We start from the raw sequence: 12,845 nt of genomic DNA on the forward strand, positions 1-12,845 counted from the left end.
TAAAAAAGTATTTTTTTCTGGGATCAACTGTGTTTCTTACTAACTTTTCCCCTATGTTATGTTAAAATAAATATGCAGTATAATTTTTGTATTGTACCATACTATGTATGTAAGCATTTTTTTACAATTTAAATGGTAATCGTATCGTTCTATAGTAGAAAATGCGAAAAACAAGCAAAAAATGACTTTAAAACATGTAAAAAATATATAGGAAAAAGGTAATGATAGGAGGTGGAAGAGTAAACCAAAAACTATCAGAGATAAACAAAAACTTAACAAGATAAATGGAAATATAAACACAAAAAATGAAAAAAAGAAATCATAAAACAAGAGAAGTAATTTTTTTTTATAGAATATGACCTTCCAAACACGGAAAAAATAATAAATTTATGATGCAGGATGGTTTTAAATCAAAAGTTTGTTTTTTTTTTTCAAATAAGGCTGATGCAAATATTTTTCAAAGTTATTTTTCAAGTGTGGGGGGCAAAAAATAACAGTTAATAAAAATATTAAATCACAAGCCAAAGCCGCAACATTTGAATGAAGAAAAGTGTTTTAAATGCATTTCACACTAGTTCAGTCATTTTGTAATCATTAGTTAATAAAAATAAGATTTTACGAAAACAAAAGTTTTAGCAAAAAAAAACCTTATGCGGTACTGCACACCGAAAATGTTCATAAATTTAAAAGATTTCTGAATAAACTCATACATGTTAAACATGATTCTAAACGCATGGGGATAAGTTTTAAATTTATTTCAGCAATTTTTTTGAAAAATAAAATTGCCCTGATTTTTCAGGCCGACTTTGAAGAGTGGGGCCCAAAACAAAACATAAACTTTTAGAAAGCCTAAGCAAAAAAAATCCCGGGAATTCCCGTAAAAAAAAACTTCCCGTTTCCCGGGAAATTTCCAAATTCCCGAAATTCAAGCGAAAATATACATATTCTCCACTTTTTGAAACCAATTTTGTGAAATTGCTCTGAAAAAAAAAAACAATAAATGAAGAATCTCAACAAAAATTTGTTTAATTCCATTTATTGTTCAGTTCTAATGAAAAAGAATTAATCAAATGATCAGAAAATTTTAAATTAAAATTTATTTTATTTAATATTATTTTTTAGAAGGATCTGGAAATAGATCTAGCTAAATGAAAATAAACTTTAAACAAAATTGAGATTTTTTACGTTTTTGTTTACCATGATCAAATGAGATAAATATTGAATAATGTAGTATCATAAAATATTTCAAAAAGGTTTCTGCAAAAAGAATTACTTCAATTCGTTTAATACCTACTATTCAAGAAATTACAATTTGAAGTAAAATAATTATGGAGCACTTGAGTGTTAGAGGGTTAAATTTGAAAAAAAAATATGGAAGAATGCTTGTGGAGTGCTATTAATTCATCATACATTTAATTAATATCATGGTATTTGTGCTGTGAAAAAAACTTCAGCCGAAGTCATTTATAAACTCAAAAACCATGTGGCATAATAAAACCATAAAAAAAATCATTGAAAAACTACTTTGTATTGTTTCAGAGGTGCCAAAACAATATTTTAAAAATTTGCTCCAAATATTTAAAAACATTGAGTTGTTCGAAGCATGACGAGAAGTTATTACTTTTTTTTTTCAAGAAAAACTTAAAAGCTTTTCTATTTTGGTCACGATCTGAAACCAATATGATTTGTTTGAAAAAAATAAGATCAGTTTTTGGTTTATTGTACGATTTGATCTTATAAAATTAGAAAAAAATATACATTTAGTTCTAGTTGTAAAATTTGCTACATGCAGTCAAGCTATTAATTGATTTTAGCATTTATTTTAACCATTAGAGTCGCTTTTATATACAATTTTGATACAAAACATTAATCAATCCCAAGATCATAACAATTTTCAATACATTTAAAATTTCCCCGGAATTCCCGGGAAATTGGTTGAAAATTTCCCGTTTCCCGGGAAATTGGACGCTCTATTAAATACCCTGTAAATTGTTCAATAAAACCTGGTTCGCCCCATGTTTCAAAACAAAACACAAAAAAAAACACTTTATTCAAACTAAACCTTCTCTTCTTTTTTTTCCATTTGAGGACAAGAAAAACCAACAACTGAGATGCACGACTGATTTTTTTACCAAGTACGACAGTTGTAATATTTTTCAAAGTGTTTGCTTACGAATAGTTTCTTGGCAAACCTATTGAGAATTAACATGCCATTGCCTATCGAACATTTTTTTGCACAAAAATTTGCAACTGAACACCGAACAATATCACCGTGAAACAAAATGAGAAAAAAGGCGCTCTTAGACGTGATATGTTGAAGAATGATGTTTAAGGTCCGCTGAACACTATTTTTGGGGATTTTTTCGAACATGCTAAGAACTAACAGCCCGCTGTAATTTGGTAAATATATTATATTTAAAGACGCAAAAAAAACATTAATTTATTCATATGAGCTCATCAACGCAACTTTAAAAGCGTAAGAACAGCAACGACAATCAACAGCAAACCTGCCACGCAATTCTTCGCTCCACTCTGTACTAGAAGCCCTTCATACGGATCCAGTTGAATCGAACTCAACGTAACTGATTCCTTAGCGGTCCTCTTTGAGGAAACACTTGCCACCCTAACGACCGCCGTATCGAACGATTTGGTAGTGCTGAATTTGGTGAAGAGTTCAGCGACATTGACCGTGTCCTGAGCATTCGCCAGATTGACCAACGTAAAGTATGTCCTGCCGTTTGCGATCCGAATGATAGCAAATGTGCTCTGGCCCAAAACCGCTGTTCCAAATTGACTGCTGTGGAAGTCGTCGTCGTCGCGAAGTTTTACCAACTCTTCGAACACTTTCAGGTGACTTTTGTCCGCTTTCTGCTCCGAATCTACGTTGATCGTCGCGTAGTTGGAGTTGACCGGAAGCCACGGTTTGCTGGCGGTCGTGAAGCCAGCGTTCGCCGTAGCATCCCACTGGAATGGAGTTCGTGCGGGATCACGAGTGTACTGTTGATAGACGTTTTCGTTGGTTTGACATGCGGACGGATCCTTGGTGTCGGCCCAGCTTATGTCGGTATCGGTCATGCCCAGCTCTTCTCCCTGATAGGTGATGGAAACACCCGGCATGGACAGCTCGACCATCTCCATGATGTCCGCCATGTGTTCTCCTCCCATACGTGAGGCCACACGACGCTTGTCGTGGTTTCCGAGCTATGATTTTTTTTAATTAGTGAAGTTATACAAATATCATTACCTCGTACTTACCACCCAATTGGGAGCGTGTCCAACTGGAACCGCATCCAACCATGAGTCAATAACCGTTTTGTAATCCGATGCCTTCGAATTCTGATCCAGTCGCATGATCAGTTGGAAGTTGAACGGCATTTGTGATCCCAAGCGACCGTTGGAATCATTGAAGTATGTTTGTACAACCGATAAGGCAGACCAAGATTCGGTCATCAACACCCGAGTTTCACCACCTTTAGCCTTCTTATACTCATCCAGAACTTCACGCCACTGATACACCATGTCAACTGTTTCCGGCAGATCCTGCGTGTAAATGTGGTTCAGGTATTCAGGGCGCAGCGGATCATCTTGCGACCATCCCGAGAGAGGCTCGTCGCGAAGTTGCTCATCTTCGAACAGCCATGGTACGGCATCAATTCGGAACCCATCAACACCCTTGCCGAGCCAAAACCTCAGCACGTTTTTCATCGCCTCCACGACTGCAGGATTACGGTAGTTTAAGTCCGGCTGCTTCCGGTGGAACTGATGCAGGTAGTACTGCTGCCGAGTCGCACTCCACTGCCAGGCACTTCCTCGGAATGCTTCATTCTAAAAAGCAGAATTTCAATTGAACTAACCATATCAATGAGGTAATCTGTTACAACTTACCCAGTTATTCGGTGGCGATCTCTGCCCATCACTACCAACAATACCGTCATTCCACACGTAAAAGTCCTCATACCCTGCCACTCGATTCTCACTCTTCACGAACCACTCATGCTCGTCGCTCGAGTGATTGGGCACAAAGTCCAGGATCAGTTTCAAACCCAACTCCTTAGCCTTCTTCACCAGGCTCTCAAAATCCGACATCGTCCCGTACTCAGGCTGAATGTCCACAAAGTCAGCAATGTCATACCCAAAATCTGCCATCGGACTCTTGTAGATCGGCGACAGCCAAAACGCTTTCATTCCGATCCCTTTCAAATACTCCAGCTTGCCCTCGATTCCCTTCAGATCGCCAATCCCGTCACCATTGCTGTCTTTGTACGAGCGCGGATAAATCTGGTAGAATCCGGCCTTCTCCCACCAATCGCTCACACTAAGTTCACGGAGGTTATCACCGTACGATGCACCGACTTGCAGCAACACCACCAACAGTGCAATTGAGGCGCAAATTAACCGTTGATTACTTCCGGCCTGCGCCATTGTGGAAAACTTGCACGTTCAGCTACCGGACCGCGACTGAAATGGCTTCTCGCGGTGTCGCGAGATTTTATTCGAAGTGCGGCGGCGCTATCGCCGCAAATCAAGGAAAAGTTTTGTCAACTTAAACTTAACGCTTATCATTTCATTTGAAATGCTTCTGTTTGCTTGAAGGAAACTTAAGCTTTTTCAAAGTTTCTGTTGGTCAAACAGACTTGGGCGGTATCATTGAGTCAACGTTCTCCGATTTAATCGAGGGTTTTTTGCAACTACTTGAACTTATAACTCAAACGTGAGGCATCGATACTCATTTTTTTTAATAACACTACTAGAAATATTTTTAAATTGATGCAGTAAACGCTTCAATATTGTCAAGGTATGATATGTTTGTGCTCCCAGTACACTTTATCAAAATTTCTCTAAATTACTTTTCGATTGCAAATTTGCTTTTATACGGAAAAGAATCAATTCTCGAAATTGTGAATTAAATTCACGAATGCGAGAACCACGAAGGAATATATTCACGTTTATAGTGCAAATGCACAATACTCATGAATTAATTTCTTCGTGGTTCTCACATTCGTGAACTTTATTCACGATTACGAGAATTGATTTTTTTGTGTGTACCATTTCACATTTTAGAAACTGTTACAAAAAAACAGTTCCTTGAAAAATAACAGTCATGCCCCGGTTTTGCACTGCCCCCGCTTATGTTTCGTTTAGCTGCCTCGGTTAAGCAATTCCCGATCATATGATACCCATATTGTGAAAAACCATTTTTTTATTATTTTTCTCAAATACGTAGTTTTGTGAAAATTTAAAGAATTTAAAAAAATTAAAACCAATTGTTTTAGTATTTTTCTCAAATACGTAGATTTGTGAAAATTTTGAGTATTTAAAAAAATATTTTTTTTGAAATGTATGAAAAAATCCCAATCATTTGATACCAAAATTGTAAAAAAAATCTTTTTTTAAATACGTGGTTTTGTAGTCTTTTTAGTATTTTCAAAAATTGTTTCATATAACTGTTGAAATGTATGTAAAATTCCCGATCATTTGATACCCATATTATAGAAAACTAAAATTTTGAGTATTTTTGTAAATACGTACTTTTGTGAAAATTTTGATGATTAAAAAAAAGAATTATTACGTTCGAAATGTTTGGCATTACTGTTTATTGAAAAACAGTACATTTGAAAATAATTCCAATTGTGTTAGCAAACAATCAGCAACAGGGATGGATAATCGCAAAACAAACCATTTCGCAAGCGAACTTTCTTCACCCGCGAAAGAGAGAGGAGGCGAATCACGCAAAAGAAAATCGCTCCCGAAATTCTTTAAGAAAATCAAACTGCTGATGATTTCTTATTAATTTCCTTCCCAGCACAACTTAACGGTGCACATCAACCAGAGCTTTTGCACCAAGATTTTTGTTACAGATATTTTAATATTTTCGTAACTACGAGAACTATCGAAATATTTTTTTATTCATCCTCTAAGTGATTTACAACAAAATTTGCCTATTTTTATAATCTGATTGTTGCAGGATTGGGTCCGTAAGTTTATCTATTTTGGAATAAGAAGACAACAACTTCTTTGGTTGCTGTGCACGCTTAAAATAATTTATTTCACTTTGTTTACACACATTGCTCGTCTACAAAATGAGACAGGTCATTTTTCGACGTGTGACGTTACACTTGCAAGTGTAGTGGTGAAAAAGATGTTCCGCCTAATAATCAAGATGATGATTTTTTTTTAGATTTCTTTAACCGATCTTTCGTGCGCGAGAGAGGATTTTTTATCCTGATGAACGTCCAAAGATTTTACTTTAATGATGATTATTCCATCGCTAACTCAGCAATAACGGTATGACAAAATAAAGTACCTAAAATTAAAATTTCTATCAACAATACATTTTATGTCTGCCCCTGCTCTCAGAAATGTCTCATATGCAAAAACAACAAGTAGAGAAAAATGCTAGGAAAGTTTGTCTCACACATAAGGCTACGTGTTGGGTTTCAGTGAAAAAACTGGATTTCCTCCGGTTTTTTAGATTTTTTTTTGATATGTTAAGGTTTTTTTTCAAAAGTGATGAAAATGCAGTAACAGGGTTGTTAAAATATCAAAATATCAGCTCTCAGCAACTACAATTATCCCACCTGAACATTCATGCCTCAAATACAACTGCTCTTCTCTCCTTATTGAAACTCTCAGCGCCGAACATAGCAGAACACGTTTTCGTGTTTACACACTCGCGATTGACATTTTCCTTTTTTCTCTCATTCCCGCTTCCACGATCATTCTACCGCAACAGCGTTTAACTACAAAACCAATTTCGTAACCACAGTTTAACGGGACATCATGCGTGGTCGGCTCATAACCGCCATCTCACGTTCTCTCATTGCAGTTTTCGGAGAGATTGAGAGACTCAGCGGTGAGAGCGCGTAATCGAGGAAAGAGGGTGGAGTGATAGCGAGAGAATGACATCGCTGGGAATCACGAGACCCAAGAAGAGATCTCACAAGCTGTAGTGACGGGAGCTCTATTCTCGGATGTTTTTGGTGCAGAGATAATCATTTGATAGCTTTTCTATCACTCATTTGCAACACTGTGCAGTAACAAACCATTTTTTTTTCAGGGTAAAATTTCCTAAAATAATCATAAAATAATTGGCCGTTCTCTTTTATGGCTAAAAAGTCGGGGTTTTGTCCCCTATAAAAACATTTCAACAATAAAATAAATACGGCTTTTGGGAAATTTAATTTTGAATCGGCTTTTTTCCGTGCACCTATTTTTTAATGGTCCTAATCAATACCTTCAAATACCTTGATCAGAAAATTCCCTCAAAAGATACTCGAATATTTATGTACCATTTTTGTGAAACAAGTTCAATTGTGAATTTTCATCCTTTTTGGAAATGGGGCATTGTTCATTGATTTTGCGATTGAATGGGTTCGCGGTTCATATGGGATGGGTTGGATAGATCGGGCGCGATTTTGGGTCCGTCATAAAACGCAGAGTACGAATAATGACTTTTATATTACAATAGTGTTGTTTAGGATGAGCGTGGTAATGATTTAATATAAATAACAAAAAAAAATGGAATTTATTGTGGTTTGAATGTAATGGGATAATTTGTTTTGTACTTTTAAAATATTTTGATGTAAAATGAATTCGATGTTTCAATTGGGGTTATGCTAAAATTTTTGAAAATTTGGAATTTTCATGTTAAAATCGGGATTTGTTAAATATGAAAAATTTAATGTTTTAGAATAGGTGGAATTTTGTATCAACCTCTTTTGATGTTTTGTATCATTAAGTAATTAAATCATACAAGTGAATAATCTGTAGGTCGTGTACTAAAAGCGGCTTGCAATAATCTTTTTATAAGTTTGGGGTTCATTTTCAAAAAATAAATTAAACCCCATTTTATTTTTCCAGGAACGGGATTTTTCAGTCATTCCTGGCTCAATGTCTCTCTTCCTTATTGACTGTTCTTAACTAGTTTAAGGGAAATTTAAATGCTGAAACGTATCTCAAAATTTCAGAATAAAGCAAAGCTGACTAATATACGAGAGCGTTACTCTTCCAGTTACAAAACAATCTCCTTGCGTTTCGTCAATTATAATATAAGTAAAACGAAGGAAATAATCAATTTGCCAAACAGTTTGTTGAGCACAAACTTGCCAATCCAGGTGCTATCAAACAGCAAACATCACCAAGTCATCCAGCTTTGATTCACAAACGACCGCGCGCGCGCTTTTTCCCATTGTTGACTTGTAAGATGATAACGATCGCCGCAAGGGCTTCAGCTGGGAACTATAAAAGTGTCCCATCTGACCCTGGCCAGCGTCAGTCAGTCGGGCACAATGAGACAACTAGTGACGGTGTTGGCGGTGATCGTCGCCGGAATCGGGCTGGTCGGAGCCGATGAGCACTGGTGGCAACATGCGAACTTTTACCAAATCTACCCGCGATCCTTCATGGACAGTGATGGGGATGGAGTTGGGGATCTGCGTGGGATTCAATCGAAAGTGAGCTATTTGCGGCAGGAGTTGGGCGTGGACGCGATCTGGCTGTCGCCGATCTTCAAGAGTCCGATGGCGGACTTTGGGTACGACATTTCGGATTTTAAGGACATTCACTACGAGTTCGGTACGATTGGCGACTTGGAGAGCTTGGCAGCGGAATGTAAGGCCCAGGGGTTGAAGCTGGTGCTGGACTTTGTGCCGAACCATAGTAGTGACGAGCATGCAAACTTTCTAAAGTCGGTGAACCGTGAGGCTGGGTATGAGGACTACTACTTGTGGCATCCGGGAAAGCTGTTGGAGAATGGAACGCGTGTGGAACCTTCAAACTGGATTAGTGTGTTCCGAGGAAGTGCTTGGGAGTGGAACGACGTTCGGAAAGAGTATTACCTCCATCAGTTTGTGAAGAAGCAGCCCGATTTGAACTACCGTAGCGCAAAGGTGGTCCAAGATATGAAGGATGTGCTCACGTTTTGGCTTCAGAAAGGAGTAAGTGGGTTCCGAATTGATGCCGTTCCGTACCTCTTTGAAATCGAAATGACGGACGGGCAGTACCCAGATGAACCAAAGACTGGTTGGACCAACGATCCGACCAATCCGGACTATGTGCAGCACATCTACACGCAGAACCGAGAAGAAACCTTTGACATGATGTTCCAGTGGCGTAAAGTTCTGGACGACTACAAGGCGGAGAACGGCGGCGATGATCTAATTCTGATGGCCGAAGCGTACACGCCGCTGGCAAATATTATCCGGTTGTTTGGTGAGAATGGTCGTGCAGGTGCTCAAATTCCGTTCAACTTCGAAGTTCTCAGCAACATCTTCAAGGACAGCACGGCCCAGGACTTTTACAATAATGCGATGCGTTTTTACGAAGCTCTGCCGTCGGATCAATTTGCCAACTGGGTGGTAAGTGACTACAATCGAACCATTTTATCCCAATTCTACAAATCACGTATCCTCCTTTTCAGCTTGGAAATCACGACAACAAGCGGCTCGCTTCCCGCCTAGGCGTATCCCGGGCAGATTTGTACAACATTGTCCTAAACACACTTCCAGGAATCGCCGTAACCTACAACGGTGAAGAACTGGCCATGGAGGACGTGTTCATCTCGTGGAAAGACACCGTAGATCCAGCCGGTTGCAACACCAACCCCAAAGAGTTTATGAAGTACACCCGCGACCCGACACGAACACCCTTCCAGTGGGATGACAGCGTCAGCGCCGGATTCTCCACCAACTCCACAACGTGGCTGCCGGTATCTCCGTACTACAAGCAGAACAACTACAAGCTCCAGAAAGCCGCCCCAAGAAGCCATCTGAAGATCTACAAGTCACTGTTGAGACTGCGCAAGCAGCGAACACTTCGCGAAGGAACTTTCGACATGAAAGTGGTCGACAATATGCTGATTTACAAGCGAGAGCTAGCCGACGTCAGCACCATCGTGGTCGTTCTGAACTTTAACAAGAACCGAAGGGTGGTCGATTTGTCAACGGTGTTTGAAGGATTGCCGCTGGAGTTTGAGATCATCACATCCTCGATGCAGACCAACTATGTGGATGGATCGGTAGTGGATCGCAGCTCGGTCGAGCTTCCTGCAGATTCCGGAATTGTGTTGGAGGGTAGCGTGACAAACGGTGTCTGATGGCACTTTTCATAGAATGAAATTTTAACTAATGATGCAATAAACTACAGATTTCTTAATAAAGGATTGCTATATTTAGGAAAACATAAATTTGACGCTATGATTTAATTATTTGTATTGTTGTATCGTAAACTGGAGCGAATCATGAAAGTATATCAGGTTATGCACGAAATCTACATTTTTTGCGATATAGGGGTATGGCATTTTTGCCCGTTACCGACAGTTATCGACTTTACCGACTGCTGTTTGCTGGTATTGACAAAAAACATGTTCAAACCAGGATCGAACCAGCAACTTCTTGGTTGGTAATCTGATAAATCTGATACTGCGCCGTGGAGCGCTTGTTAAGGATAGATCACAAGCACATTCTTCACTTTGAGAAATTTCTCGGGGTTGCTCCAGCATGAATATGTATTGGTGAGAACTGCATATCACTGACATGTTTACACCAGGGCAAAAATGATACATGTTGTTGCAGCTAAAACTGTTATAGAATGTAACATTTTCTGCAGCAAATCCACTGTTGCAGATTTTGATATATATTTTTCCTGTGGGCCGAAACAGATGTCTCAATTCACCCCATGTGTCCCGTTTGTTTGTTTTAAGAGTGTGTCATGTTCTACAAAGGTGAAAAGCAACAAAAAAAACAACAACAACAAAAAAACACGAAATTTTAGAATGAAAATAAAAATGATCTAAATCAGGTCCCGCGGGCCGGATCCTGCCCGTGAAGCCATTTTATCCGGCCCGCAACGGTTTTTCAAAATAGTTCTATGACCGTCCCTCAAGGCTGTTCATGAAATATTTAATAAATAAATTGATTGTCTGAATTAAAACAAAACTACAGTGAGTCAAATATTTGTCCGTACCCCCCCGTACGGAAAATGTTTGTGATATAAAAGTACATAAAATTCGACTAAAGTGCCATGTTTTGTACATCAATCGACGCGGCAGAATGTCCTCTTTAAGACACTGTCATTGGATTTGCAAAAAACTTTTTCTTAAAAAATACAAAAATAGTTTACTGAAAAAAGTCAAAAAAAGAGGTCAAATAATTGTCCGTACCCCTTGTAAAAGTACAAAATCTGATCGATTCAAGTGAATTTATTTATGAAATGTTATTTCTGTGTCAAATACTAGTACCTCTAGCCAGTTTGTGACAACTTTGAACTTCTGATAACTTTGTTTAGTTAGTTTATATTAAAAATTGGTTTAAATTTAGTATTTTTAGGTAAAACTTATCAAAACATAAGTTTTTAAACAACTATTTTTATAAAATTGCTATTTTATGTTGTAAGAGTCTCTATTGAACAAGTTTCAACAATATTTGTTCAAAATATACATTGTTTTCATCTTTTTTATTGACATTTTTCGATCAAAAATACTGTTTCGGAACAATACCGTTAAACAATCCGGATTGTCCCGGAACCGGTATAACCCCTCGGGGGGAAATTTTGTGGTGGTCAGATAGAGGACAAAAAAACCCACCTCTTGCAATTTGAAGCATCCAATTTCGTCCACTACAGCCCGATTACGAGTCCCTAGTCTGAAATTTGAAATTTTCAAATACCTCAAGCAAAACATTCTGACCCAGGACGGTACAGAAATTCTCAGCACGGAAAGTGAAAATTTAAATTTTCAGACTAGGGACTCGTAATTGGGCTGTAGTGGACAAAATTGGATGCTTCAAATTGCAAGAGGTGGGTTTTTTTGTCCTCTATCTGACCACCACAAAATTTCCCCCCGAGGGGTTATACCGGTTCCGGGACAATCCGGATTGTTTAACGGTATCGTTCCGAAACAGTATTTTTGATCGAAAATGTCAATAAAAAAGATGAAAACAATGTATATTTTGAACAAATATTGTTGAAACTTGTTCAATAGAGACTCTTACAACATAAAATAGCAATTTTATAAAAATAGTTGTTTATAAACTTATGTTTTGATAAGTTTTACTTAAAAATACTAAATTTAAACCAATTTTTAATATAAACTAACTAAACAAAGTTATCAGAAGTTCAAAATTGTCACAAACTGGCTAGAGGTACTAGTATTTGACACAGAAACAACATTTCATAAATAAATTCACTTGAATCGATCAGATTTTGTACTTTTACAAGGGGTACGGACAATTATTTGACCTCTTTTTTTGACTTTTTTCAGTAAACTATTTTTGTATTTTTTAAGAAAAAGTTTTTTGCAAATCCAATGACAGTGTTTTAAAGAGGATATTCTGCCGCGTCGATTGATGTATAAAACATGGCACTTTAGTCGAATTTTATGTACTTTTATATCACAAACATTTTCCGGGTACGGACAAATATTTGACTCACTGTAGCTTACGATCAAATTTTAACATATTACAAGCCCTACCCGGCAAACTTCGTCCTGCCTTTTTTTCGTTAGTTGAAGTTTCTGGCTTGTTTGCTAATTTAGCCTCCTTTGATCAAAATTTGATTTTACGTGACTTTTCCCATACAATCTGCAGATTTTCCGGAATCAGTTCCAGAGTGGCCAAAGTTGTAACTTTTTGGCGTAAGAACCTTCCTTGGGCTTATACGAACCCAACGCAACAAAGAGCACCTCGATCCGACGCTCCGTGTTGAACTGATTCGCGTTCGAACAAAACCGTCGAAATTTTTTATATATATACAAGCTCTTCCCGGCAAACTTCGTCCTGCCCTTGTTTGGTTTCCTGACGTTTCTTGCTTGTTTGCTTATTCAGCCTCCTGTGATCAAAATTTGATTTTAC

At 37.9% G+C, this 12,845-nt stretch overlaps 2 protein-coding genes across 2 annotated transcripts; one reads left to right on the top strand and one right to left on the bottom strand.

Annotated features, from left to right (window-relative positions):
* Window positions 1–2,393: 2,393 nt before the first annotated feature.
* LOC120422212 (maltase 2-like) lies at window positions 2,394–4,478 on the bottom strand. Its single transcript, XM_039585597.2, has 3 exons — window positions 3,886–4,478; window positions 3,256–3,825; window positions 2,394–3,201 (listed from the first exon to the last, which is right to left on the bottom strand). The coding sequence occupies exons 1-3, from the start codon at window positions 4,420–4,422 to the stop codon at window positions 2,458–2,460; spliced, it is 1,851 nt and encodes a 616-aa protein (XP_039441531.1). The 5' UTR covers window positions 4,423–4,478; the 3' UTR covers window positions 2,394–2,457.
* A 3,781-nt stretch (window positions 4,479–8,259) lies between these two features.
* On the top strand, window positions 8,260–10,183 carry LOC120422211 (probable maltase). Its single transcript, XM_039585595.1, has 2 exons — window positions 8,260–9,356; window positions 9,419–10,183. Exons 1-2 carry the CDS (start codon window positions 8,289–8,291, stop codon window positions 10,091–10,093), a joined length of 1,743 nt encoding a protein of 580 aa, XP_039441529.1. The 5' UTR covers window positions 8,260–8,288; the 3' UTR covers window positions 10,094–10,183.
* The last annotated feature ends 2,662 nt before the right edge of the window (window positions 10,184–12,845 follow it).

The sequence above is a fragment of the Culex pipiens genome, chromosome 2, assembly GCF_016801865.2.
Source record: "Culex pipiens pallens isolate TS chromosome 2, TS_CPP_V2, whole genome shotgun sequence".
NCBI classification, from domain to species: Eukaryota; Metazoa; Arthropoda; class Insecta; order Diptera; family Culicidae; genus Culex; species Culex pipiens.

Coding starts and splice junctions, on each gene's coding strand:
- LOC120422211 (XM_039585595.1), top strand. CDS start 8,289: ATGAGACAACTAGTGACGGTGTTGGCGGTGATCGTCGCCGGAATCGGG. Junction 9,357..9,418: donor ATCAATTTGCCAACTGGGTG/GTAAGTGACTAC, acceptor CCTCCTTTTCAG/CTTGGAAATCACGACAACAA.
- LOC120422212 (XM_039585597.2), bottom strand. CDS start 4,422: ATGGCGCAGGCCGGAAGTAATCAACGGTTAATTTGCGCCTCAATTGCA. Junction 3,826..3,885: donor GATCGCCACCGAATAACTGG/GTAAGTTGTAAC, acceptor TCTGCTTTTTAG/AATGAAGCATTCCGAGGAAG. Junction 3,202..3,255: donor GACACGCTCCCAATTGGGTG/GTAAGTACGAGG, acceptor AAAAAATCATAG/CTCGGAAACCACGACAAGCG.